General features: G+C 44.5%; 1 protein-coding gene across 1 annotated transcript in view; it reads right to left on the bottom strand.

Moving 5' to 3' along the window:
* DMBT1 (deleted in malignant brain tumors 1) overlaps positions 1-26,167 on the bottom strand; it is an 845,773-nt gene that overhangs the window by 158,568 nt on the left and 661,038 nt on the right. The window contains exon 20 of the mRNA XM_086919609.1: positions 2,933-3,262. Within this exon, the coding sequence (XP_086775735.1) occupies positions 2,933-3,262 (330 nt within the window). The remainder of the gene's footprint in view (positions 1-2,932; positions 3,263-26,167) is intronic.

Below are 26,167 nucleotides of genomic sequence, written 5' to 3'. Positions count from 1 at the left end.
ACAAGTGTACACATCAAAGAAACAGACCGCAACAGCGGATTGCATTACTTAAGTTTTCATCACCAAGCTCTGAAACAACATCTCCCGAGGTCTCAATTTATCCGGTACAAAAGAATCACATCAGACACCAAGGAAGCTTCTGAAACTATTGACAGACAGATCATGAAATTCGAGAAAAGAGGGTACCCTAACCAACTTCTGCAAGAATCAAAGAACAAAGTCATGGCTTTACCAAGAGAATCCTTACTGACTAAAAAAGATAAAAAGAATCAGAAACTCACAGTATGTGTATTGAAATACTCCATGCAATCGTCAAGAATCACTAGTATCATGAGAAAACATTGGGCCATCATTACCCAAGAACCGGATTTACAACCTTTATTTGCCAACCAAATAACATTTGCATATAACAGATCTAAGAATCTCAAGGAATTACTCAAACACAAGAACAAAGAACCCAACGAACCCACATATAAAGGCATGCGAAAATGCGAAAATTGCACACATTGCAACAATGTGATAACAGGATCATCTTTCACACACCCTAGAACGGGTCAGGTGATACAATTAAAGCATTCAAGCACATGCGATACCAAAGGAGTTATATATGGTATCAAGTGCCCATGTGGCAAGCTATATGTGGGCCAAACAGAGCGTAAGGTCAAGGTAAGAATTACCGAGCACAAGAGTAATATCCGGTTAAAAAATACCAAATCTACAGTGGCAGCGCACTGGACAGAGTCAGGACACAACATTGCCCAGTTACGTTTCACCATTTTGGAAGTGGTTAAAGGTCGCCCAGATGTTGACACACATAAAATGAGACTGAGATCCGAATACTTTTGGATTAAAAAGATGGGAAGCCTTCAGCCAGATGGGCTTAATGACAAGTTGGAACTTACATGCTTTCTATAGACTTTGGATTTATGAGACAGGTTTTGCCCTGACAGGGCGGAGGACATTGTGCTAAATTTCATGAAGTTGCATGACGATTTTGTTTTTCATTTACTGTATAATATTCAGTACTGTTTTTCATTTTGTATTTGTGCATTTAGTTTTGCATTATGCATGAGGCGAGAGAAGTTACCTTCTCCTATACTCTGAACCCTTAGTAGTCTCTGAGACTGTTCCAAAATGGCCGACTGTTTTTTTCCCCAGGTAGTGTGTGTATAAACATAAGAATAACACATAGCGCGTAACAGTTAGATTTCATCTAGTGTCATCATAGAGAAAATGTTGAGTAACATATAACTGCATCAATTTGCTTTGGTGCCGTAAAAAGTCCACAATCAAAAACCTAGTTATGGTTTTGCTATAATTGAATATGGGCGGTAATGCTCTACTTCGACGTAAACACAAGCCAGATCAAGTGGGCTTTGGTAGTTATTCTTCAGTTTCCCATTTAGACGCAATGCGAGTTTGTTTTCATGCAGCGACCACGTGATCGGGATACCAACCTATCACAGCAGTTATAAGGGGAGTTAGCGTTAAGCGACCCATACGTGGCAGGTATTGGATGAAGGAACAGGAAGCGGGGACGCTACATTTCACTGTGAGTACGGGCGATCAACGACGCAGTAATGCTTAAGGAATTTTCGTTTGTTTAATGTACGTTTCGTATAGTATAAATGATAGCTGGTTCTGAAATTTCGCCAATCCTTAAACCTCTAGCGCTTTAACATCATGTAGTTGTTATTTGACATATATTGAGAAACTCGTTTATTTCATGGGATAAAATTCATGATTTGTTGTATGTCATGTATTGAATTAGAACGTAGCTTGGGGCTCATCACGTATTCTTTACTTTCTTCCGTAGAGACCCCCGACGAAGGGTCCATCGTACCCGAAATGCATTGGGTCAAAGTGTAATGTTGTACAATGGAAACCTGCTAACAATTGAAAAAAGATGCATCCAATGAGGAAGTATCATTAGGAATACAAAAATAAACATGACATAAAGGATATTGCCGTTGAAGAATTTTTTCATTGGAAATGTATATCATGGATTAAGAGGATCAGAAGTGGTCCGTGCTAAAACGTGTGCACACCCTAAACTGAGGATAGTACCCCTGTTCTCATCTATCATTTATCTATTGGACAGTGTTCTTAGACAAAACACTTTTTTAGGTTGTGGCACCAAATTAACCAGTATAAGAAGTAAGATAAAAAAACAGAAGTGAGTGCAACTGTGGATCAATATAAGTATATTTCAATGGTACATTGTGCAAATAAACACATTTGCTACTGCAATTAATGCTTTGGTGCAAATGCACATCAACATTTCTAATTTTATTTTCCCAATGTAGACACCCCTTCCACCAAATCACCAATAATGTTGAGGACATTCCTTCTGGAAGACACAGGTTTACCTAAGCCCTCCACATTACTAAATATCCAGCCATTTCCAGGGCAGTAGTGAATCAGACACATGTTATAAGTACCAACAAATGAACATTTTTGAGTGTGCACAAACTTCACAGAGCATTCTTGACCTCAAACGACCCTCTTACGGCACCTAGGAGAATATTTCCTCACCCATCTAAATATGCTTGAGGAAAATACTTGTAGATCCACGTTTTAGGAATCTCAAGAGTAAATTTGCACATGGTAATTAAAACATTGAACACCTAAGTTAAACTTAAGTGAGCTAATGGCTTAGAAAACCAGGCCCTTTAGGTGATACAGGAAAACAAAATAAAATAACACCCGAGATCTTATAGCTGTATAAACCTACTGTCAAACCTATTCACCAAGCAATCAAAAATCATTCTTTATATAATTCTTCTTACATCTCATTTATTAATCTATCATCCCTCCACTAAACAATTATTAATGATTCACCTGAAGTCCATCCATCCTCTCTTGCCCACTGAACTGAGTGACAGTTCAACAAATATGTTATGTTTAATAAAAACCGAAAACCATGCAATACCTGAACAGATGACCCCAGCGTCATTCCTATGGAGACAGTTATGTATGTTCCATCCTTTGTTGGGACAGTCCCACAGGTGAGCTTCTTGTCCTCTACAGAGCACATCATCTAGAAGAATGCTTCCAGTTCCTTGACCGAAAAAGGCCCCTCCAAGAGACGCCTGAACTGTTCCACAGCCCAGCTGTCTGCACACAACTTGTGAATTCGCTGTACTCCAGAAATCATCACACACGGTCCCCCAGGCGCCTCCATAATAAATTTCTATGCGGCCAGCACAGTTCTGTCCTCCATTAACCAGGCGTATTTGCACACTTTCAGTATCACGAGGAGCTGGAGGGACAACAATGACATAAACCTCTTATCATGTACATAAAAGTATGTAAAACTGCAGAACAAATTACAACAATGACTGTTAAGTCACATTTTAGCCTTTATCTGTTGCCCTAGCCGACGAGGGATAAGGGCTTTTTTCCCGTTTCTCAGAAAGCAGGAGTCCCCCTCGTCCCTTTAATATTAAGGACTTTCACATAGTGAGAGGAAATGTGTTCTAGTAAATAGAGCTGCAGGTTTTGGAATCTGAGACCCAGGTTTAAATCCTGCCTCACCTCAACTTCCTATACTTATGATCCAATCAATGAATCTCCTTTTTCCTAAAAAGAAACAAATGTGGAACATATTCTTCTTTTGTTATAAAGCACTACCTTGTCCATAGGCCAGATGCGTGCTTAAAAAATATCATAGAAAGATGTTCTAAAGAAGATTCACACCCTACTTTTTAACTGATCACAGTGCCAATCACTAAATGCAATCTCAGATATCAGAGACCCATGGTGACTTACTGAAAAAATGTCATATATAAAAGATAGAATTTTTCAAGTTCATAAAGCTGGTAAAGGCATTTGTTTTATTCCTGGTCAATAATTGTTCCTCTAGATCTTCTAATTCATGATTAGTGGTTTGTGATTACTTGCAGTGTTATTACTTATCAAGCTATCAACGTTCTGAATTACTAATCTAGCACTGCCGCCCCATACCATTCCCTTACCCAATGGCCTCTCCATGGTTGGGACCTATTGTAGGTCCATCCTACTTCTCAAAGTGTATGTTATCTGCATTGTCCTTCTGATGTCGAACATCAAGGAATGTACTAAGTAAGCCTCAGTTCCTTCTATTCCTTGCTTTGCATTTATGGACAGGCTCCATCACACAATATTGTTCTTCAATCTGGTACACCTCGATGTCCAGAGGCTGCATCATAGTGTGTCTCAGTCAGAAGCAGGGTCTGGCTTGTACTGTTTATGAGCGGAAGCAAATTCAGACTCTCTGTCAAGTAACGCCAAGAGCCCTTGGAGCATTTCAGTCCAAAGTCCCATTGCATAACACTGGCCTAAGAAGTACCAAACTCTCTTTCCTAAGTAATGAAAAAGCCATGCATCACATGGCAGAATTGTGTCAGTTGGCAGGTCTGTGAGTTGCAGCTCAAGACTTTTATGAGTGTAAGTTTTCTTGCTAAACAGTGGTAAAAAAATACTGGACCTGGGGTGCTGTCCAATCAGTTTCTCCACCTAATACAAGGAAATAAATGATGCTGCTAGGTCCCACCATCTCCATCCATGAGGAGACTGGACTCTCGTACTCTGTTGGGCTGCTTCACTACACCTGCCTGTGAAGTTTTCAGAAACACTACTGTATGGTATTTTAAAGGCAGGGGTTGTAATGCTACTTAACTAGGATGCCTAATTGTCAGTGAATACTCTCAGGTTCAGCTAAAAGTGTTGCATGTCGAAATATCTACTACAGAAATATTGTGTTACCAAACAGTTGCAATCACAATTTAGAGGGCGACAATATCGGGAAGGTAAGTGCATACAGGTAAGTACAGATGTACCACAGTTGACGTTTTACTAAATAGGCCCCAATTGTCACTGCTTTTTTATATTATGCAGTTTACAGTGGAATTTGAACAAAGGTTGTAGCACCTAGGTAAAGACTATGATCAGATCCTGTACTTTAGTTCTGATTTTTAATTATTGTGGTTCCTGCGTTGAAAGCATAGTGAACAAATAACACATGCAACACTTTTGAGTGCAAAGCCTTTGAATTGAAAAACGGGAAAGGAAAACAAACAAAAAAAGTTTTACGTGTGGACCGGTACACGTGGCTCTATTCATGTTTCATAAGAACTAAGAGATTCTACTCTCTCAATGTGTTTTTGCTTGTTTTGTTTTTAGTGGAAAAATATACTTTAAGCTATACAAATTCTGGTTTATGAAACTAAAGATGGAATAAACTAGAAGGATGATAAATAAAAGTAAAACGTACACTACTGAACAAGAGCATCTATTAGCTGGAATTTCAAGTAGTTGTGCTGATAACCTACTGTAATGTGTTTCCTGAAGCAAGTGCAATATATGGCTAGTCAACAAGGATGAATTTGTACACATTTTCTTCTTATGGTGCCCATAATGGAAGGTATTTTTTAAAAAAAAACTGTTTCAAACTTGTAGTCCCAGGAGCCTGTATTTCCATGTAGACAATAATAATAATAATTGGTTGTATGGATTCACTGAATAAGCGCTGAAATATTGAGCATCCTGGCACTATGCTGGGAAATAACACAGTTCCCTGAGTGAGAATGTATCAGTATGGACAGTAAGACGATACATTAATTAGAAGAGTTAGAGACATAATCCATTGAGGGCAAGAAAGAACCACTTTTTAAGGCATTTTTTTCTTTTTTTAACTTTTTTTTCTTTTTTTTACTTCGGTGGCAATGAACCAAAGGGACATAGTGAGTAGGTTTCGGGTTTTGGACCCAAGCACCATGAAGAATTCAACAGCCCCTCCCCCCCCCCCCACCCCCCCCCCCCCACCCCGCTGATTTGAGCCCTCAAAACAGGGGCCTACGAAGTTTGGAGTCAGAGGATCTCAACATTCTTTGTGTTTTTTAAGTGGCCGAATTCGGAGATAATATATTTGATGTCCAGAGTTGTTAAATGCTCTGAAGTCTAATAGTAGGATTTAAAAAAGGATCCTTTTGTGGATGGATAACCATTGCAGCTTCTTCAGGGCTGGGTAGGCAGCCTTGAGGGAGTTGAAGCACCAGTCATGCTGTGTTTTGTTAGACCATTTGGAGCTTGTGTATTATTCATATGGAGCGGCCTGCATAAAGGCTATTGCAATAATCGAGTCTTGAAATGATTGGGGTGCATGCAACGCTCTCTCTGGTGGTGAGAGGAAGAAAGTGAAAGAATTTTGGTAGGGACTTCACCAGATTCAAACATATGCCTGCCACGGCTCGTGGGTAGAGTGATAGGGCGTTGTCGGGTTTGACCCCCAGACTTGTTGCTGCTTCTACGGTAGCCTGGGTAGGGGGTACAGAGTCAGGCCACCATTGTGAGGGGGACAATGGAGTGGATTTGCCCAAGAGTAAAATTTGGCTTTTGTTAGTATTGCATTTGAGGTGATTTATTTGCATCGAGTGAATGATATCGGAGATAGAGTTTAGAAAATTCTGTTCGGATGTCAATGATTTTTTGTCCAGGGAGACAATCAACTGTATGGCAAAGGAGGTGGTCTCGATTTTGTATGAAGTAATCAGAGAGATGAGGGAAAATAAATAGATATTGAGAATAGCGGGCCTAGGGGAAGAATTGTCCCAGGGTGACTGTCTCCTATCAGTCAGTAATGATTTGATCCAGGATAAAGCCTTATGCAAAATCCGTCCCTATTTCTTCAAAACACCGAAAAAGCATGCGGTGGGGAATGGTGTCAAACACAACAGAATCAACACCACATTGTTCCCTGCATCCAGAGTCATTTTTATGGTTTTGGAGACCTCAAGTAGAGCTGAATCGGTGGAATGCTTGGGTCTAAAACCTGATTGTAGGAAGTGAAGTACATTTGAATTTCAAGGGAGGTGATGGTTTGATGTTTTACTAGTTTTTCAAGCACTTTTGTTAAAAGTGGAAGTAGGAAGATTGGCCTGAGGTTTGTGAGGCTGATAGTGTCTGCTAGGGGCTTTTTTGACGAGGTTTTACAACTGAGAGTTGTGAGAAGGTGGGTTGGTATATGCTGTCCACTAGTTAAAGTGGGCACCTTGTACCAGGCCACACAACCCTTATGATGTCTGAGGTCAAAGTTATCCTTATTGAAAGCTATCCTAGTGGTAGCCATGGAGAGCAGCCTTTGGGCTTAATTTTGAAGGAATGTAAAGCAGCTTGTTTTACCAGAATATCACCTCCTAAATGATTAAATGAAAGGAGAACTACACAGTGTTTATGTAGAAATATGTATTTATTAATATAACACTCTCTACTAGTCTCTACACGAGACTAGGGCATAAAGCACACTATACTAGATCAATAGAACATTCGTAAATAGGGAAATACACAGCGGGCTCCGGGGGAGACAGAACCATATACTAAAAAAATGGTATAACAACAACGACTTCAATAGACACAGTGCCTAGAGCATGTAGAATCGCTGGGACCCCAAGGAACCACCCAGAGGAGTGACACAGTGAGCCCATGGAGGACGGGTGCAGTGAGGAAACACAGATGCGTGCTCCGTACAACTCTGTGGGAAAGTCACGGTTGGAAAATTACAAGTTAAGGACACTGCTAGGAGGACTTCAAGATAAAGCCTCTGTAACTTAGGAGGTTCTACGACCAACCCTCCAGTGAGTACTGGAGTACCTGTGTTACCTACCCCAGAGGAGCTGGTTGCATAGAGGTCAAGTGGTGTCTGAAACCTTCGTCGTTTTCAATGGAGAGCTACAAAGAAGTCCTGCTGCCAAGAGGGCAAAGAATGTCCTGGGAATCCAAGCCTGGATTCGCAGTGAGAAGAACCTGAAAGCAGAGGGGACAGAGTCTGGGTCACTTCAGGTGACTAGGGGCTCAGTTGTTGAATGCCCACTGATGTTGAGTGCTTCAGGGATGAAAAAGGGTTGCTTGACTCTGCAGCCATGGGGACCAGGAGATGCTGAGGACAACCAAAGTGAGCTGTCTCACTAAGGATGTCGAGAGCTGATGGGTCACTGTCCGGCTGGAGCACCAACAATCCTTGGCAACTGCAACCTATGTGGTCAAAGAAAACAGATTACAGTGAGGACAAGCAAGGTCCAGGGGACTCTCCAAGCAATGGATAGTCAGGGCACAGCTGGAGCAACCAGGTAGACCCAAGAATTAGCAAGGTGACTCTCGGCAGGACCCACAGGCCAACGGACCAGGGATCGTGAGGAGACCTCAAGCAAGTCTGCAAAGCACCAGCCCACAGGACACTCGTGGAGTGGAGGCTGGAAATATTCAGTGCAAGTACTGCTCGGGGTCAGGACTACACAGACTCCAAAGCACAGGCCCAGGAATCATCATTAAGCACATGCACTTGCAAAAGTACACACTGGGGTTCGGGTTGCACGGTCCCCACAAGGGATTCTGGTCTCAGAATCACTGAGAGGGTAGATCGACCTCAGCGGCCTTCGAGAACCCACCTCCTGTGTTACTGAAATCTTCAGAGTCATCAGGAGCTTGGGAGAAGCAAACAGGTCAGTTGAATTTAGGTCCCTGCTTTTGCAGGGGCGTAACTCCTTTACTCCAAGGGAGATTCTTCAGTCATCCGGCGTCATGCAGGCAGTCGAAGTACTTGGATTCTTCTTAGCAGAATCTTGTCCAGGTTAAAATTTAAAGTCCTGTGATCAAGTAACCTATCTTATTCCCATGGTAAGGGTTTGGAAAGATTCTGTGGACCCTCCTGTGGGAGGGGCAGGACAGAGGGGTTTCTACACCCATATCCTATATCCAGTTTTGCTCCAGAGAAGGGGCAAATGGCTCCTGGGACGGGTTTGAGCTTGACTATGCACGGGTACACCAAATGTCCCCCCCAGTGCAGACTTTCTGGCACTCTAAGAGTGCACCCACCCAGCCCCAATACACTAAATCATGTCAGGGAGGTGGTTACACCTCCTTTTGACATGATGCCTATTGTCATGCCTTTCTCTGCATGAGCTTGGCTGAGCAGCAGGAGAGCAGAATGTGTCTGCGGCTGGCAGCATCCATTTTGTGCTGCCCAGGTGGGGAACGCTGGTACTGGGTATACCGGTGACCCGCATATGCCTCTTCTGAAGGATGGAATAATACTTCCCCTGCCAGTTAATGGTGGGGAGGTATGATTCCAAGGTGTTTGACATCAAACACAACATGTTTCTAATGCAAATGAGAGGTAGCAGAAATTGCGCCTGCTCGGTGCAGGGCCGTTGCTTTAGAGGGAATTTTGTTTGCAAGGGGTGTGGATGGTCTCTGCATGAGTCCTGGGGTGGGTGGGGTGGGCCCCGGAAAACGTAGGACACTCGTGTGTACCCATGTTGGGTCAGGGATCGCCTGTGCGTAACTTTTCCTGTGCTCTTCTGAATACGAGATCCTTAAGCAAACATGCGCAGGACCTTTTTGACCTTTTTTTGGACTCTAAACCTGCTTGTCTTTTCCTAACGGAAACATGGTTGGGCGAGATATCCGGTCCGGATATCGCCAGTGCTCTGCCCCCTGATTACTTCTTGCTGCGGAAGGATCGGGGCTCGGGCAAAGGGGGGGTGTGGCTCTGGTGATCGACCGTCGCTTTGAGTGCTCTATTGTCCCCACAGATGACATCCCCGGGGCCGAAGCTCTGGGTTTCTGCCTGACGATTCCACCAGCACAATCTTGCGTGGGTATGTTAGTGTACAGGCCTCCTGGGCCTATTGGGTCCTTTCACGAGGGGCTATATTCTGTGATATCGGCTATGAGTGTGCAGTTTAAGCACTGCATTCTTCTAGGCAATTTTAACATCCACATGGACTTGCCGGACGCACCTGATACCATCAAGCTGCTAGACACTACCAAACCTCTTGGCTTGCTACCTAATTTGGCTTCCCCTACTCACAACAAGGGGCATATGCTTGATCAGATTTTTTCCACAGTTCCCATCACAGTTGTGCTTCTTCGACCTGTACTGTGGTCTGACCATTTCTTGGTCAATTTTGATATTCAATCTAAATCAAGCCTTTGATCCAGAGGGACTGGTCCTATCCCCCCGCCTTCGTGTGGCTTTCACAAAGTTTCCCCTGATATGGTTGCGCAGTATCTACTGTCCTATCCGTGCCAGTCCAGAGCGACTTGGAACAGGACCTGGATTTCTTTCAAACATGGTTAGCGCAGTGCCTTAAGGAGCTGGCCCCTCCTCAGCGGAAGCTTAGGAACTCTCAGCGCGCCTCTGCGCCTTGGTTCACACCCATGCTTAATGCCAGTCGCAGGCTTTGCAAGAAGGCCGAACGAGCTTGGCGCTTAAATTACGACGAGCCCCTTAAGGAGGTTTATAGGCAGTGCATTAAGGGCTATCACAAGGCAATTTTCGTGGAAAAGAAATCGTACTTTGCTAGGAGGATTGAGGAGGCCTCTAATACCAGCAAAGAGATTTTCCTGATTGTAAAGGAATTCACCTCTCCGGCCTCTATCACTCCTAAACGCTCCTTTTTGAAGTCCTGGGTTACTCAATTGGCAAGCTTTTTTGCTAATAAGATCATTAGTATCCAGGCAACTTTCTCTCCAGCTGCTGGGGCAGCAACTTCCACCATGGCTCTGCCCGCCCCCTCCAACCTGTGTTGGGGTAGCCCTTTCTTGCTAATTTTCCTCCTATTGCACCACAAGACTCGCTCGAGATTCTATCTAAGATGCGATCGGGATCACCTCTAGACCCCTGTCCGGCCAAGCACCTTGCCAAATTGGCACACGTGATTAACCCTATGGTCAATCCAATTTTGAATCTCTCCCTTGAGACAGGAGTTGTGCCTCCAGCGTGGAAGGAAGCCTTGGTCCGTCCCCTTTTAAAGAAGCCGGCATTAGATCCAGGCACCCATGCCAATTACCGTCCTATCTCGCTGCTCCCGGTTCTGGCTAAGGTGACTGAGAAGCATGTACAGGCAGTCCTGGCGGATTTTGTGGAATCTCACGGCATCCTCCATCTTACCCAGTCAGGTTTTCGTGCTAACATGAGCACGGAGACGGCACTGCTTGAGGTGTCGGAAGCGATCAAGGAGGTCCAGGATAAGGGAGGAATGGCACTGCTGGCGTTGTTAGATCTGTCGGCAGCCTTTGACACCGTTCCTCATGACCATCTCTTGGCTAGACTCTTGGAGATTGGGTTAAGGGGAACGGTGTTCAGGTGGTTCGAGTCCTTTTTCTCGAATCAACAACAGACAGTCTGGGCCCCGCCTTACTCGCCCGCAGTACCGCCATTGGAGGTGGGAATCCTCCAGGGGTCGATTCTAAGTCCCACCCTCTTTAATATCTATATGTCCCGTTTGGCGGTGCTGGCCGAGGCCTGTGGTGCCCAGATTGTCTCATACGCCGATGACACCCAGCTTCTCTTCACCTGTAGCAAGAATAGGGACTTTGATGGAGAGCTTATTAAGAACTGCTTGGGTGCTGTGTTCGGCTGGTTTCATATAAACCAGCTGAAAAGCAACCCAGACAAATCTGAGGTCCTCTTCTTTGGGTGTCCACCGGACCCATATTGGAAGTCCTGGTGGCCAGTTGATATCCACCCTCTTTCTGTCGAGACGGGGATGGCAAAGAATCTGGGAGTCAACTTGGACACCGGTCTGTCCCTTAAACCACAGATCCTAGGCCTGGTGGGCCAATGCTTCAGGATACTGAGAATGCTCAGGAAATTCCTTTCTTTCTTATCCATCGCCCACAGGAAAAGTACAGTGCAGGCTTTGGTAGGATCCAGGCTTGATTACGCCAACGTACTCTACCTCGGTCTCCCTGATTATCTTCTCTCACGTCTGCAGGTGGTGCAGAAGTCGGCTGCTCATGCAATCTTCGGCCTTGGCCGGAGGTCTTACGCTGCGGGCCTGCTGAAATCCCTCCACTGGCTTCCGATACGGAAACGCATCGAGTTTAAGATGCTGACCTTGGCATTTAAGGCACTCCATGGCTCTGGTGCAGGTTACCTAAGGAAGCGGTTGGGATTTCACATTTCATCCAGAGCACTTCGCTCTGCGTCCCTTTCTCTGGCCACTATTCCGGCAGTCAGGCGTGCTCGCATCCGGGGCCGCTCTTTCGGATACCTTACAAACCGTGCCTGGAATGCTTTGCCACTGTCACTTAGGAAATGCGTGACCCTTTTGTCTTTTAGGAAGGAGTTGAAGGCGTGGCTGTTCTGCAATTAACTCCCCTCGGCCGTGATAGTTGTGTTGTGTTGGGTCTGACAGTGCCGGGACACTCGGTTCGAGTAGCTGAGCGCTTAATAAAACTCTATATAACATAACATAACATAACATAACATAACATAACATAACATAACATAACATAACATAACATAATGAGTCGTTTTAAAGTTAGCATTTACCGAGAGGTTATAATGCACTTAAACATATATGTCTGGCTGCATCTCAGTCAACCCCGGAGAATGGTCTCCGAAGGCTGCAGAGGGGCTCTGCTCATGCAGGGGCATCCTCCGACATAAAACCCAGCACCCTGCCTTCAGGATTGTTAAGGCCTGCCATGGGGGTGACTGAAAGGTATTTAAGTGTAGTGATTTAGGTGGATATAGTGAACCTATATCTTAAGTAAGTGGTGCAAGCACCAGCTTACACAGTCCGCTGTAGCAGGCTGGTTCTGCCAATTCGGATGGCTTCTCAGGGGTAGCACAATACATGCTTCAGCCCATGGGAGGCCTCTGGGGTACCTATGACCTGGGTGCATGGTGTACCATACACTAGGGACTGATAAGGGTACTCCAGAATCCAATCTGGAGTGTACCTAAAGTACATGCATATCAATTTACAGGAGAAAGAAGACAGACTGGGGTCCTGGATAGCAGGATCCCAGTCAGACGAGGCCAAAAAAAGTGCGGCATCAGCAAAAAGTGGGGGTAACCATAAGAAGCAGATACTACTTTCCTACATGAGTTTCCAGGTGCAGGGGACTTCCTCTGTGGCTAGGGATATGTTGAGAATATGGTTGATTGCAGGGTTGATGGTCTCTATGGCTGCATGTAGTCTGAAGGCGGATAGAGACAATGTGGGGAGCCACATTTACAAGAGAGGATAGCCTGGTGTGATTGAGGAAGGGGATGTCCTGCAATGTCATCAACCTGACCTGTGAAGTGTTATTAGGGCTGCTGGGATTGGGTTTGGAGGAAAGGTCAATTGTGGAGGAAGGTGCAAATCCCTGTTGTATGGCCTGAGTCTTGTTCTCAAATTTGTCAGAAATCGAGTTGCATAGGACCTGAGATGGAGGAATAGCTCTTGAAAGAGCGTTTGGTTGTAGGAAGAATTTGGAGATTTTAAAGATGGTTTTTGGGTCATATCTGTCCTCCTTAATTTGAGTGGTAAAGTAGGATTTTTTTTCTCTTTGATTTTGCTAGTGATACAATTTCTGTGCCTCTCTGAATTGGGAAAGGTCTTCCAATTCTTAGAAAGTAGTTGCCTCCCCCTGAAATTTGTCATTGACATATAAACTACATCTCAAAATGTAATGAAACTGTAAAAAAGAGAAATATTATTTGGGGTGGGCGATTGCCCACCTAAAAAAATAATAACGTTGTGTCAAAATTGACCCTCTAAGTCACTAAATTAAACCAGGCTCACTCCTTAAGGTGCTAAACAGACAGCCTTACCTTAGGGCATTGTATATTGTATTCAGGCAGTATCAAAACAGTAAAAAAGTAAAAACATCAAACAGGAAAAATTCCAAACTGAGTATGAAAAATAGGGTAACAATGACAAACAAATCAGTAAGGGGAACTGGGAATATGAGTTTTTAAAATTGTAGGTGAAAATAACACCAAAAAGGAGACATCCCCAATGGCAGTGGTTGTGGTAGAACAGGACCAAGCCATAATTTGAGGCCAATCGAGATGGAGCATAGGTTGGATAACCCAAGTGAATTGGTCCTAGTGAAAGGTGAACAAAGGTTAGAAGAAATTGTTCAGAGTCCCACTTCATGAAGGGACTTTGGAACTTTCTTGAGGAAAAATACAGAACTTTTTCAGCGAGATATCGCCGAAGCACCAGAGTGCCAGCATATTAGAAATGGGGTCTCTAGTTGGAAAAGAATGCACCCTGTCAAAGTAGGGACTACCATTCTAGCCAGGGTAAGCTAAATACACACCAGAAGATAACCTGTGCTCACCCTCTGGTAGCTTGGCATAGAGCAGTCAGGCTTATCTAAACAGGCAATGTGAACAGTATTTGTGCAACACATACACACAAACACACACACAGTAACACAATGAAAAATCCACAAAAAGACTCCACACTGGTTTAGAAAAATAGACAATAATTTAATAAAAAATTAAGACCAAAATAACAAAAATTAAATAAGTAGAAGTTGAGTTATGGATTTCTGAAGAATAAAAAGAGTTTTAGAGCTTAAAAGCAATTAGCACCTATGCATGTCATCTGGTCTTGCTGGACTACGGCAAAAACAACAGTTCAAGCTGACCATCATGGAACGAAGGCTGGACACAGGAGCCAAGCAGGACCAATGTACAGAGTGCATTGCTCCTGGTCATAACAGCGATATGCAGGGTGCAGAGAGTCAATATATCAACGTTGAGCCAGCAGTCACAGTGATGTGTTGGGTTATTAAACACTGGAGGGGCAATGTGCAGATCTTCTCCATGCAGTGACTGAAATGCGTTGGTTCTTAAGTGGTGGTTTGTGATGCGATGCAGCGGGACGATTCTACTCATACATCAGGGTCGAAGCTCAGGTTCTGCTTCATGCAAATATAGATGCATTGATTTCTATAGAACAAGTATCTGGGTCCACTTCCAATGAACCAGGCACAGGAGCATGGACAGAGACTTAGATAGCCCTCAGTCTCATGCAACAGGAGGCAAGCCAGAAAACCCTTGGAAATCACTTTGTGTAAGGCAGAGTTCAGTTCTCCTCAGCAGGGTCAGAGAGCAGCAGGAAGCAAGGCAGTACAAGAGGAAAGCAGGACTTCCAGGTCAGGAGTCCATCAGAGTGTCAGTCCATGATGCAGCACAGGAGTTCTTCTAAAAGAGTTCAGTTGTACGTCCAGAAGTGTCTGATTTGGAGGGGGCACTGACCAAGTACTTATACCCGGTTGTGTTTTTGAAGTGAGGGTGACTTCGATGACGGGTCTTTAAAGTGCACAGAGGTCCTTTCTTTCCAGCCCTGCCTCCAGACTATCAGTTACGGGTAATCAGAATTTTGTGTGGGGACTGGACACTGCCTTTGCAGGTGTAAGTGTTTGCCACTCCCTCCCTTCCTGCCCAGCAAGAGAAATCAGAATGCACATGAGTACTCAGACACACCTAATCTTCCTGTGTTTGTGGCTGTCTAGAGGGAAAGCACAAAGTGTAGTTGTTGCCCACCCCAGACCTGCATTGGAGACAGGCTGCAGACACAAAGAGCTGCAAGAACAGAGAAATGTCCTCTTTCTAAAAATACAATTTCTAAAGCAGTAATATTAAATCGAACTTTACCAGTAGGAGGATTTAGCATTACCATTCCAAAGACATAAAACACGAAGCAGCTACTCCTTTCTAATCAGGAATCACAGCTTAAAACTGTATGAAGGAATTCTAAATATTAACCTATGATCAGTGTAGGCATCATAGTAGTGAAAAACATATTTAGGATTTTGTTACTACCAGGATATGCAAACGCTAAAAGCAAATGTTCTACCTTTTTCTTAAACAGCACACTGCCCCTTGGGCTCCCAAGGGCCTACCATAGGGGTGACGTATATGTAATAAAAGGGGAGTTTAAGTATTGGAAAAGAGATTTAAATGCAAAGTCAAAGTGGCAGTAAAACTGCATACAGAGGCACACACACAGGCTCTGCAGTGGCAGGCCTGAGACATGTTTACAGAGCTAAAAGTATGAGTGGCTCAGTCAGTGCTGCAGACCCACTAGTAGCAATAAATGTACAGGCCCAGGGTATATGTTATGGCACTTAATAAGGGACTTACAAGTACATTGAATATGCCAATTGTATATATTTTGGAATTGGCCCTTTCTAGGGTGCTTTCTCTTGACGTTTTGCTTTTGTCTGTCCTGGTTTTCTGCTGATCTATGTGCTAGCCTTTGGACTTTGAGCGCTTTTGCCACTGCCATTCATTGTCAAAGCGCTGTGCTTGTCCTATACATACTGGTGATTGGTGTATACATGATTGGTTGAGACAAACACCTCGGGCATGTAACTCAAATTCTCCACCGTGGGCCTGCAGCACTAGCTGTGCAACCCACGGGGTTTACTATAGTGGTGCCTGGGTGCTTAGGTTACTGTTATTCAACTTGCCATTTAACCTTATGCGCGCTAGCGGAATTCCGCTCACACGCTGAGATTTTTAAAAACGCACTTTACGTGACGAGCTGGGCTCGTCATCAGCGTGCGAGGAGGCTACGCCATGACGAGCCCAGCTCGTCATCAGCGTGGAAGGGGTTAAAAAGCTTCTTGACAAGGTTTTGCATGTCTCTTGCTATATCAGAGTACTCACTGTGGGCAGGGTGAGATGTCAGGAAGAGTTAGGGCATGTGTACATGTGCACTACATGCACAGGTAGTGAATGGTACAGGGTAGTGTGTTTAGTATGCTAGGTAAGTTTGGGCGAATTTTGCGAATCTAGCGTTCGCGAATTTTGCGGATTTGCGAACTCGCAAAATCCGCGAATTCTAGCGAATTTGCAGATTTTTTTTTTTTGTGTTCGCAGGGATTTCTGCCGGTTCGCGAGGGTTTCGTACCAGTTCGCCATTGCGAACTTACATTTCAGCACGCAACGGTCGCGATTATGTTGTTTCTACGTCTGGTTCATCATCACAGGTTCCCAGCACCCTCTGTTTCACCACTGCAACCCTCTGTTACATCAATGCCACCCTCTGGTTCATCATCACTGTAGATTATGGTGGGGAAAAGCAAGCACACCAGCCCTGCTTCAACTGACATGAATTAATTTGGGGTTAGTTTATTAATGTGTCACTGTTTTAAAATTCCAGTCTTGCACCTGCTTCCTTATCGGTAATTTTGCTTTCTGTTGCAGTGCATTTTTTTTTCCCAGGACCTTTGTGGCCTACCTGTAGCTATTCTATGAGCCTGCTGTGAGGGTCAGAGCAGGGTCATACAATTGCTGCAACTAGCAACTGAATTCTGGAGGGGCCCCAGTCAGGAAGCACTACAGGGAATTGTTACTAATGATGAGTTTAAACTCTTGCCCCTGCCGAGTGCTTTCAGTTTTAAAAAACGTGTTTTTCTGCAATTTCGCGGGATTCGCGGGGCGCGAACACGCGCAAGATCGGATTCGGAAGCCGCAAATTCGTGCGAATGTGCAATTTGTTTTTTTGCGGCGTGTTAGTTGGCAAGGTTTTGTGCGTTTTTGCGAGCTGCTCGTAGCGCAAGGCGCGAAGTTACCCTTGCGGTCGTTCAAGGGCGCGGCCATCTTGTTTGCCTGACGTATTTCCGTTTCTGGGCGCGAAGTGTAATCTCGCAAAGTCTGCGGCTTGCCAGTACAGTTTCGCGCGTGTTCGCAAGGAAAATCTTGCGTGAACTTACCCGCACGGTCGTGAACGGGCGCGGCCATCTTGTTTCTCATTCATTGCTATGGTTCTGGGCATGGTCTTTGTATCCTCTGTCAATCTTTGCCATCCTTTGCTTGTTTGAAGTTTTTTTTGATCTATTTTACTTATTATCTATCCCTCTATTTTTCTAGCCCTATATTTTTGTGTTTACTGCTACTTTTGGTTAATTTTAAACTACTTTTTTAAACTCTTTTCTTTTCTTCTCTTCCCTATTCTATTTTCTTTATTCCTTTCCGCCCAGACCATGGTGAAGGGAGCCGGGAAGCATCCCGAGAAGGGGAAGGGTCCCGCACCCCGTGTCCGGCTCCCGTGCGGGCGGTTGAGGGGGGAGGAGGTCGTACCCAGGGAGATCTTTACCCCGGAGGAGGTGGGCCAACTCATTTTTTATGTTCAGCGCCGCCTCCCCAGGACCATCATGGGAGGCGGCAAGATCAGTGCCGGGTACAGGGCCCGGGAGCGCCGGAAGCGGTGGGAGAAGGTGTGCCAGGCCATTTACCACCACTCTCGGGTCTGGCGCACCTACAACCAGGCCACCCACCGCTGGACGGATGTCCTGACCCGTGAGCGAGATCTGCTCGACCTCCTTGGCCTTGAGATCCCCGGGCTTGGTGAGTAGTAGTAGCTATTTCTTTACTACTATGTTTTCTCCTGCTGTGTTATTATATTGCAAATTTTGGTTTTTTACCAAGAGCAATAATGCTGCTCATTACATTGTAGGTAAATTATATTTCAAAATCTTCTGTGCATTTCAGGTACACTGCTCTCCTTCTTCTCAGTAGTGTTGCTACTATGCTTATTTGTTTTAGATTTTGTGTTCATTTCATTGGCCTGTGAAATTATGTATGAGTGTAGTTTAAAGAACTGCGTAATGCTACACACTAAGGTTCTGATTTTTAATTACCGGCGCATCATGGGCCCAAAACGTCACCAAAGCGTTACGCATCTGTGCCGTAAAGGCGGCACATTGCTGGAGTTGCGTCGCAACGATGGTGCAGCTCCATCAATGCTCTGGGGTGCCCTATCTCCCCAATGCTACGTCAAGCCGTACGTCTGCTTCAAGCAGGCGCAGGGTTTGAGTCACGCATCATTGTCCTCAAAGTGACTGATTGAAATCTTGTAGATTTCCCTCAGCCACTTTTAGGATGCGTTCCTGCGCAGGAACGCCCTCCCTTGCGCCGGAACACCCCCTATTGGCGCAGGGCTTTACAACGTGATGCATCTCCCATATGCGTCACGTTGTTAATATACACCGCACCATTGCGCCTCTTTTGTGCTGTCGCTGCGTCACAAAAGTCACGCAACAATGGAGCAAAAGAGCCGCAAGGGGCTTCTAAATCAGCCCCTACAGACTCAAGTCCAGTCCTTCCTTTGTACACATGGCGATAAGAAGAAATAGTGGTGGTGGATTAATAGTTTGAGTATTTTAATGACTGGTTAATGTAGTAGGAAACTTTAGTGTTGTCGCTGATCTTCAATCACGATGGACTTTGGCTGTCACTTTGCGTGCTGCGGACTGCTGCCTGTCAATCCTAGGCAAACCTTTTTAGTACTTTGTTTAGTGAGTTACATAGGGTAGTTTCCAATTCGACGGTCCGCAAATCAAGCAATACTAAAGTAATAACGTAGTCGACCACATGAGATTGGTCAATAATATATCCAGTGGAGTCGTTCCCTATTTGCTATTTTGCAAAAATATTTTGTTAGTTCTTTTGAAATGTTTGATTTGGTTGAGAAATATCATCCATGTTTTCTGTTTTTCTTTCTTTCATGTTGTACATCAGCTTCCCCCAGGGGCAAGAGGAGGACACAGGAGGAGGAGGAGGAGGGTGCTGTTGACGATGCAGGCCAGGACCGGGCAGGCGAGGGCTCCTTTGCTGGCCCCAGTAAGTTTTAATTTTAATATAGAGTACTTATTTTTTCCTAGCGTTCCTCATTCGATTTTTTTCTAAATCGTCTTTGATCTTCTTGTAGACAGGATCTAAATTCTTATCCTGCCTCGACTATGACTCTGTGTGGTATTACTAGATTATTCTTATTAGTCTGTCTGTGTAGCTAACTAAGATTGCACATTTGGCATTTCCATTGGACTCCCATTCTAGTCAGCAATAGCTCTAGTGCAGTCCTCTGGGATTGTCCATAATGTCTTTTCAGGTATTCTAAATGTTTATGCTTTGACCATTGCTAACAATAAAAAGGTGAATGACCACCAAGAAAGAATAAGATACTACTTTACTTTTGGTTTGGATAGGAGGACAATCCATTCTACTACTGTTGCAGGGACAAATCTGCACAAACAGAACTATGGACACTAAATAATGCATTGCTTAGCTTATCAATTATAATAGGTGCTGTTAGACTTTCCACATACCTCAGTGATAACAGACTTTGTAGTTGAACCCCCAATCTCCTTACTGACTAGATAGTGTGGCAGAGTCATTTAGCTCCCAAAGTCACCGATGGCAGAGGCACGGACTCATGCTTGCAAAAATTCCAAAACCTTTAGCTCATCCACTCTAGTCTGGAGGACCAAAAACCACAGAGTCTATTTAAGTTTAAAAGCTTTATTAAAAGTAAACACATTTATTAAAATCAAGTTTGTCATAAAAGTGAACATGTAACTGAAAATGGAAAAGTGCTTAGTGCTGACGATTAATTGGACACATTTCTTGTGGTCGAGCCGAGCTCTCACCTGGTTTGAACTTGATCCTGCTCGTGTTCTTAGAAGTCAAGCATCTGTCTGTTAGGAGAAAAAGTGGTGCGTGTTAAAAAGTAAAAAGCAAACATTCAACAGTTGTGCCAAAAAGTGCAGCAAGACAACAGCCTTCCCTGGAAAAAGGGACATTTTTACTTTAGAGTACACAGTCATAAATTATTAAATTGTATACTGTTTTTTTCACATTTCTTTCTTCCTCCTAGACCAAATATTATATAGTAGTGAGTGGTGTATTCTAACATTATTAAATGTACTTTGTAGGTGGAACATCTGGAGACGGGGCCAGCGCGGAGGTGGTGGTGGCATTGGACGAGGAGGACAACTCTGGGGAGGAGGCGGTGCAAGTTCCGGACAAGGACATGCCTGTGAGGGTTCACACGGTGGTGGCGGGCAGACGTAAGCTATACATTCCTTAGTCATTGAGATTGAAGACTGCAGTGTGTGCTTTCTGCACGGGTGTATTATAAATAAACCAGGTAGTAGCCTCCTCTAAATGTACTTCGACTTAGCTGTGAAGTTTTTGGCGAGAAGAATCCCAATCAGATCTGAGGTGAACTTGATGGATGGGATGAACGAAAAGCGAAAGAAGGCTGTAAGTAAGTGTGGAAGGACAAGAAATGTAATGATGACTGGCAAAGAAGAATGATATGTGTTTGCTTGGTCCCCGAGGTGGCTGGGAAGGAAAGAATATGGTATGGTGCATGGCTGGGTGAATGATGAAGCAAGGATGGGTGGAAGGAGAACAGCCTGGGTGGGTGAGACAGAAACTGTATGTGTGCATATACTTTGAATGGATGGATGCCTGGATCATTCATGGTACTATCTGACTCTTAGATAGCATATGTGTATCTAGAGAGAGTAGACGGTCACTGGATGAACTAAGTGTTACTTTGAAGAGCATGTAACACCGCACCCGCACGTCCGTTCCAGTGTAGGAAAGGCAAGGAAAAGAAGTTGTAACGTTGTCCAAATACTACCATGAATAGTAGCAGTAGTTTGTATTGCAACTGCAAGCACAGCATATATCCGGTTATTACGGTGGACACTCCCTACCTCCCTTAATAACTTTAGTTTAGTAGTAGTGCGTCATTCATGTGTGGGGGTATCACTGTTCACTCAATAATAAGCAAAGCACCTAAAGTCATCCCATATGTCATCAAATACATCCCATGTGAAGTGATAGATAATCAGATAATTTAGCTTCTTCATTTTTTCATTTTCCTTTTCTAATACTCATTTGCACTGTAGGGTGAAAGCTAAAGTAATTAAGCAGTAGCCCTTTTAACAGAGTATTCTCAGTGCCACCCGTAATAGAAAAGTAAGAGCTTCACCACCTGCATGTACTGGACCGGTACAGTAACGCAAGTCTGTCTCACTCACCATGGTGTGCGTCTGTTTTTCTCGGGTGCAAGTTCACTGCGCTGGCATTATGCCGGCTTGCATAAGATAATGTACCAATTTTCCTAAACAAGAGAGAAGAAGAAGAATAAGAGTGGTGTACTGTCATAGTCGACTGTAATGGAAGTCCATAGTGCTCGTAGAATTTGTTCCTTAAACTCCCACTAATGTTAGAGCAAGGATGAAGAAGTCGGAGGTTACATAGATACTGTCCTCAATAGTTATGTACTGTGCTTTCAATTTGCTACTTGTACTGTGACAACTTTCTGCTCAATCATTTTGTGTTAATCTTAAGGAGCATTGGTTACAGACTATGTCTTTCTTTCTTCATGTAGTTGTTCCTTCCAAATCCAAGACACCATCAAGGAGGAAGGAGCTGGCTCGAATGGCCCGGCAACGGAGGCTGGATGCCACTGTCGCTGAATATCGGCGGCTGGTGGCCCTGGAGGAGGAGGAGACGCAGTCTGGTACAACAACAACGTCCACTGGGACAGCTGCATCCTCCTCCGTGTGGGCTGCCAGCCAGCGCAGTGCTCCAGCGGTACGGAGCCGGGCTACCAAAGCCAAACGCCACCGCCGAGCAGCAAAGAAAGCAGCTGCCCCTCACAGGATTTGCAAGGCACACCGGCGCCGGTTATCCCTCAGACTGTCCTACCTGGAGCAGGAGGTCCATAACTATAAGAACTCGGTGGAGGGCCTCCGCTTCGAACTTGCCACCCTCCGCAAGGAGCATGATGCCCTGGCTGCTAAATCCAACAGCACCCTGCCATAGTGTCCCTTGCCCCTTTTTTAGAGACATTTGGGGGGTGGGAATTGGGAGTTGGGTTTTTTGGGGACTTTTGAAGGACAATCGTTGGGGTTAGGGAGGGTCTTGCGGGAGATTCTTTTGTTAGGGCTATAAAAATATACTTTTTGAAACTTTATCTGACCATACCTGTTTTTTACTGCTTTTTAGTCTGGTGGTGGGGGTTTAACAGTAAGTTTGTTTTCCTGAATAGTCCTAGGACTTTAGTAGTACTACCGTCAACCCAATCTCTCGTCTCTCCTAATACTCGATTATACTACCTCCAACCAAAAGCCTATCTTACCTGTAATTTCTGTTTGCAAGTAGGGCTAGGCCCAGGGCTGGCTCCACGGGAAACAGCGAATAAGGTTGGCGATCCTGGGCGGATAAAATTTCCTCATAGCGGTGGTACTAGTGGTGTGACACAGTGGCAGTTGCATGCCTATGAAAAAAAAGAAAATGAAATCTGGTTTGTCCTCCAGAGCAATACAACGGTACAATAGAGAATATAGCAGGTGACAGAAGTACACTAGAACAGTGCCACATTGTAGCCTAACAAATGGTAAAGTATAACTAATTTGGTTGAAGTTCTTTGACATTTGCCATGGGTCTTTGTCAAGCAGAGTAAGAATATATCCTCGGATTTCTTCACCAGCCTGTTGCTATCACCTTATCCTCCCCAGCAAGTGTGTGGATTTATTGCTGTAATTTAGTCACACATCAATCAAAACCACACAGCCCGGGGGAAGAGGGTTAGGGTTTGAAAAATGGATGGGTACGGGGATTTTTGGAAAAGGTTTTGGGAGACAAGAAAAAATAGCACAGCATGGACAAACAATTGTGAACATAAACAAATCTTTAGGTGCAAACCTATCCATCAATCTTTGAAAGTGCATGCACTACTGCATGCATGTCAGTGAAAAGTAAGTAGTACTTTCGACAACTGTGGAAGAAAGAATGCGACAGTACAGGGCGTGTGTGGAATTATTGATAACTATATTCAACATAAGGTCTCTGTTGCCAGATACCTGAGAGCCTTGCTGGTCACTATAAATCCATTCACAACACTCAATGGGGTTGGTCTGGTAGGTATAGTAGATAGAAAAGGAGAAATTGCTCTTTTTCTAGGTGTCTCCTCACTCACCAGGGTTGCCCCTTGGTGACATGCTTCATCATTGGGGCCATCCCAGTCCTCTACGGGCTGGGGCGTGCTGCGACTTGCGAATTACGTAGGAGCACTTACAAATGACTATGTGTGGTGCAGATGTGATAGTGGAGTGGACTAAGTGATGTGCTAAGGGATCAATTTAGAAGCAGAGAGAGATCCAAGAAATGCAGTCACAGTCAGAGAAAAAGACAAAGGATACTGTATCTGTATGTTGTTGTAGTTGTCCTGTTGAATTTGGTAAGTAAGTTGCCGGCAGAAAAAAAATCCTCTTATTAGCGGCACTCCTCCATTGCAGCCGACGCTTCGTCCATCGATGTTGGTCACCAGAAGACACCCTGTAAAAAAAGCACAGCATGGACAAACAATTGTGAACATAAACAAATCTTTGGGTACAAACCTATCCATCAATCTTTGAAAGTGCATGCACTACTGCATGCATGTCAGTGAAAAGTAAGTAGTACTTTTGACAACTGTGGAAGAAAGAATGCGACAGTACAGGGCGTGTGTGGAATTATTGATAACTATATTCAACATAAGGTCTCTGTTGCCAGATACCTGAGAGCCTTGCTGGTCACTATAAATCCATTCACAACACTCAATGGGGTTGGTCTGGAAGGTATAGTAGATAGAAAAGGAGAAATTGCTCTTTTTCTAGGTGTCCCCTCACTCACCAGGGTTGCCCCTTGGTGACATGCTTCATCATTGGGGCCATCCCAGTCCTCTACGGGCTGGGGCGTGCTGCGACTTGCGAATTACGTAGGAGCACTTACAAATGACTATGTGTGGTGTAGATGTGATAGTGGAGTGGACTAAGTGATGTGTTAAGGGATCAATTTAGAAGCAGAGAGAGATCCAAGAAAGGCAGTCACAGTCAGAGAAAAAGACAAAGGATACTGTATCTGTATGTTGTTGTAGTTGTCCTGTTGAATTTGGTAAGTAAGTTGCATGCAGAAAAAAACTCCTCTCATTAGCGGCACTCCTCCATTGCAGCTGACGCTTCGTCCATCAATGTTGGTGACCTGAAGACACCCTGTCCACTGCCTGCCTGATGCTGAATTGTGGCTCGCTAATGTGAAGCCTGACTCCATCCTTTTTTCCCCATTGCACAGACTGAAACCCGGCTTGTAATTATTCAACGAAAAACAGGAAGTGATATAATATTACAACACCACTGATAAATAAATATAAGGTATGTAGGCTGTGGAGTGCAAAAAGTCACACTTTGATTTTCCTAGTAGACAGTACAATATTTTTGAAAGTGCGTACTCTGTCTGAGTCACCTTTTCAAGGATAAATAAGTATGGGCAAATTAATGTAGCGGATCTTTCCCCTCAAGCTAGGTGTCCTGTAAACTGTGTTTTAGAACAAAATTAGATCTTCCCAGCAGTGCTCCCACCCAGACCCTTACTAAAGCCAGTCGCAAAAATGTAGAAGACCCCCAATCAAATCTCAAAAAACGAGGCCTAGCAGAAAACTGGTGACAAAACGTACTTTGAAAGTAAAAGTAGGCCCAAGTACCCCCTTACCCACCGTGGATTGCATTCAAACCACTTGCAAGCAACCAAGCAAAAGTATCCATAACCAGCATCGCTCCAAGACTCAAACCCCCCCCCACCCAAACACATGCAATAGAAATACTGCTAACCCTAACGAACCCTAAGTTAAGAATAGTGGCAAAGGCTTTCTTTAACTATGCCAAATCCCCCCTTTCCCACCATGGATTTTCTTCAAATGACTTGCAACCAAAATTACACATTCTCACGAGTGCTCTAAGACCCCAGAACTCAGTTGCAAAAATCTAGAACACACCGAAACACATGCAATCCTGCTGCTAGGGCTAACCCTAACGAATCCTAAGTTACAAAAAGTGCCAAAAGGCTTTTCCGCGAGGATTTTGTCCCAACCACTTCTACCCGGTATTAGACCTTCCCAGGAATGCCCCAAGACCCGCCAACCCACCCGCCAAGAAGCATAACACCCCCAAACAGGCCAAAAGCAAAATCTCATACTTGCAATATTTCTCGGCCTTCGGTCCAAACGCGCTGCGTAGCTAGGCCATAGGTCCGGTTTGCCACCACGGATTTCCTGAAAAGCAAATGCAATCAAGATTAGAGTGTCCCAGCAGTGCTCCCAGACCCCGAAACTCACCCACAAACACCAGAAAGCCCCCCAAACAGGCCCCCGAAAACGCTACATTGAGCAAAATGTCAGAAATAGCAAAAAAAAAATCGGCCTGGATTTTGTTCCAACCACTTCTACCCGGTATTAGACCTTCCCAGGAATGCCCCAAGACCCGCCAACCCACCCGCCAAAAAGCATAACACCCCCAAACAGGCCAAAAGGAACATCTACTTGCAATATTTCTCGGCCTTCGGTCCAAACGCGCTGCGTAGCTAGGCCATAGGTCCATGTTGTCACCACGGATTTCCTGAAAAGCAAATGCAATCAAGATTAGAGTGTCCCAGCAGTGCTCCCAGACCCCGAAACTCACCCACAAACACCAGGAAGCCCCCCAAACAGGCCTCCGAAAACGCTACACTGAGCAAAATGTCAGAAATAGCAACAAAAAAAATCGGCGTGGATTT

This window comes from Lissotriton vulgaris, chromosome 5, assembly GCF_964263255.1.
Source record: "Lissotriton vulgaris chromosome 5, aLisVul1.2, whole genome shotgun sequence".
Lineage (NCBI taxonomy): Eukaryota > Metazoa > Chordata > Amphibia > Caudata > Salamandridae > Lissotriton > Lissotriton vulgaris.
The sequence above is the reverse complement of the archived record's forward strand: the minus strand, read 5'-3'. Positions and strand labels throughout refer to the sequence as shown.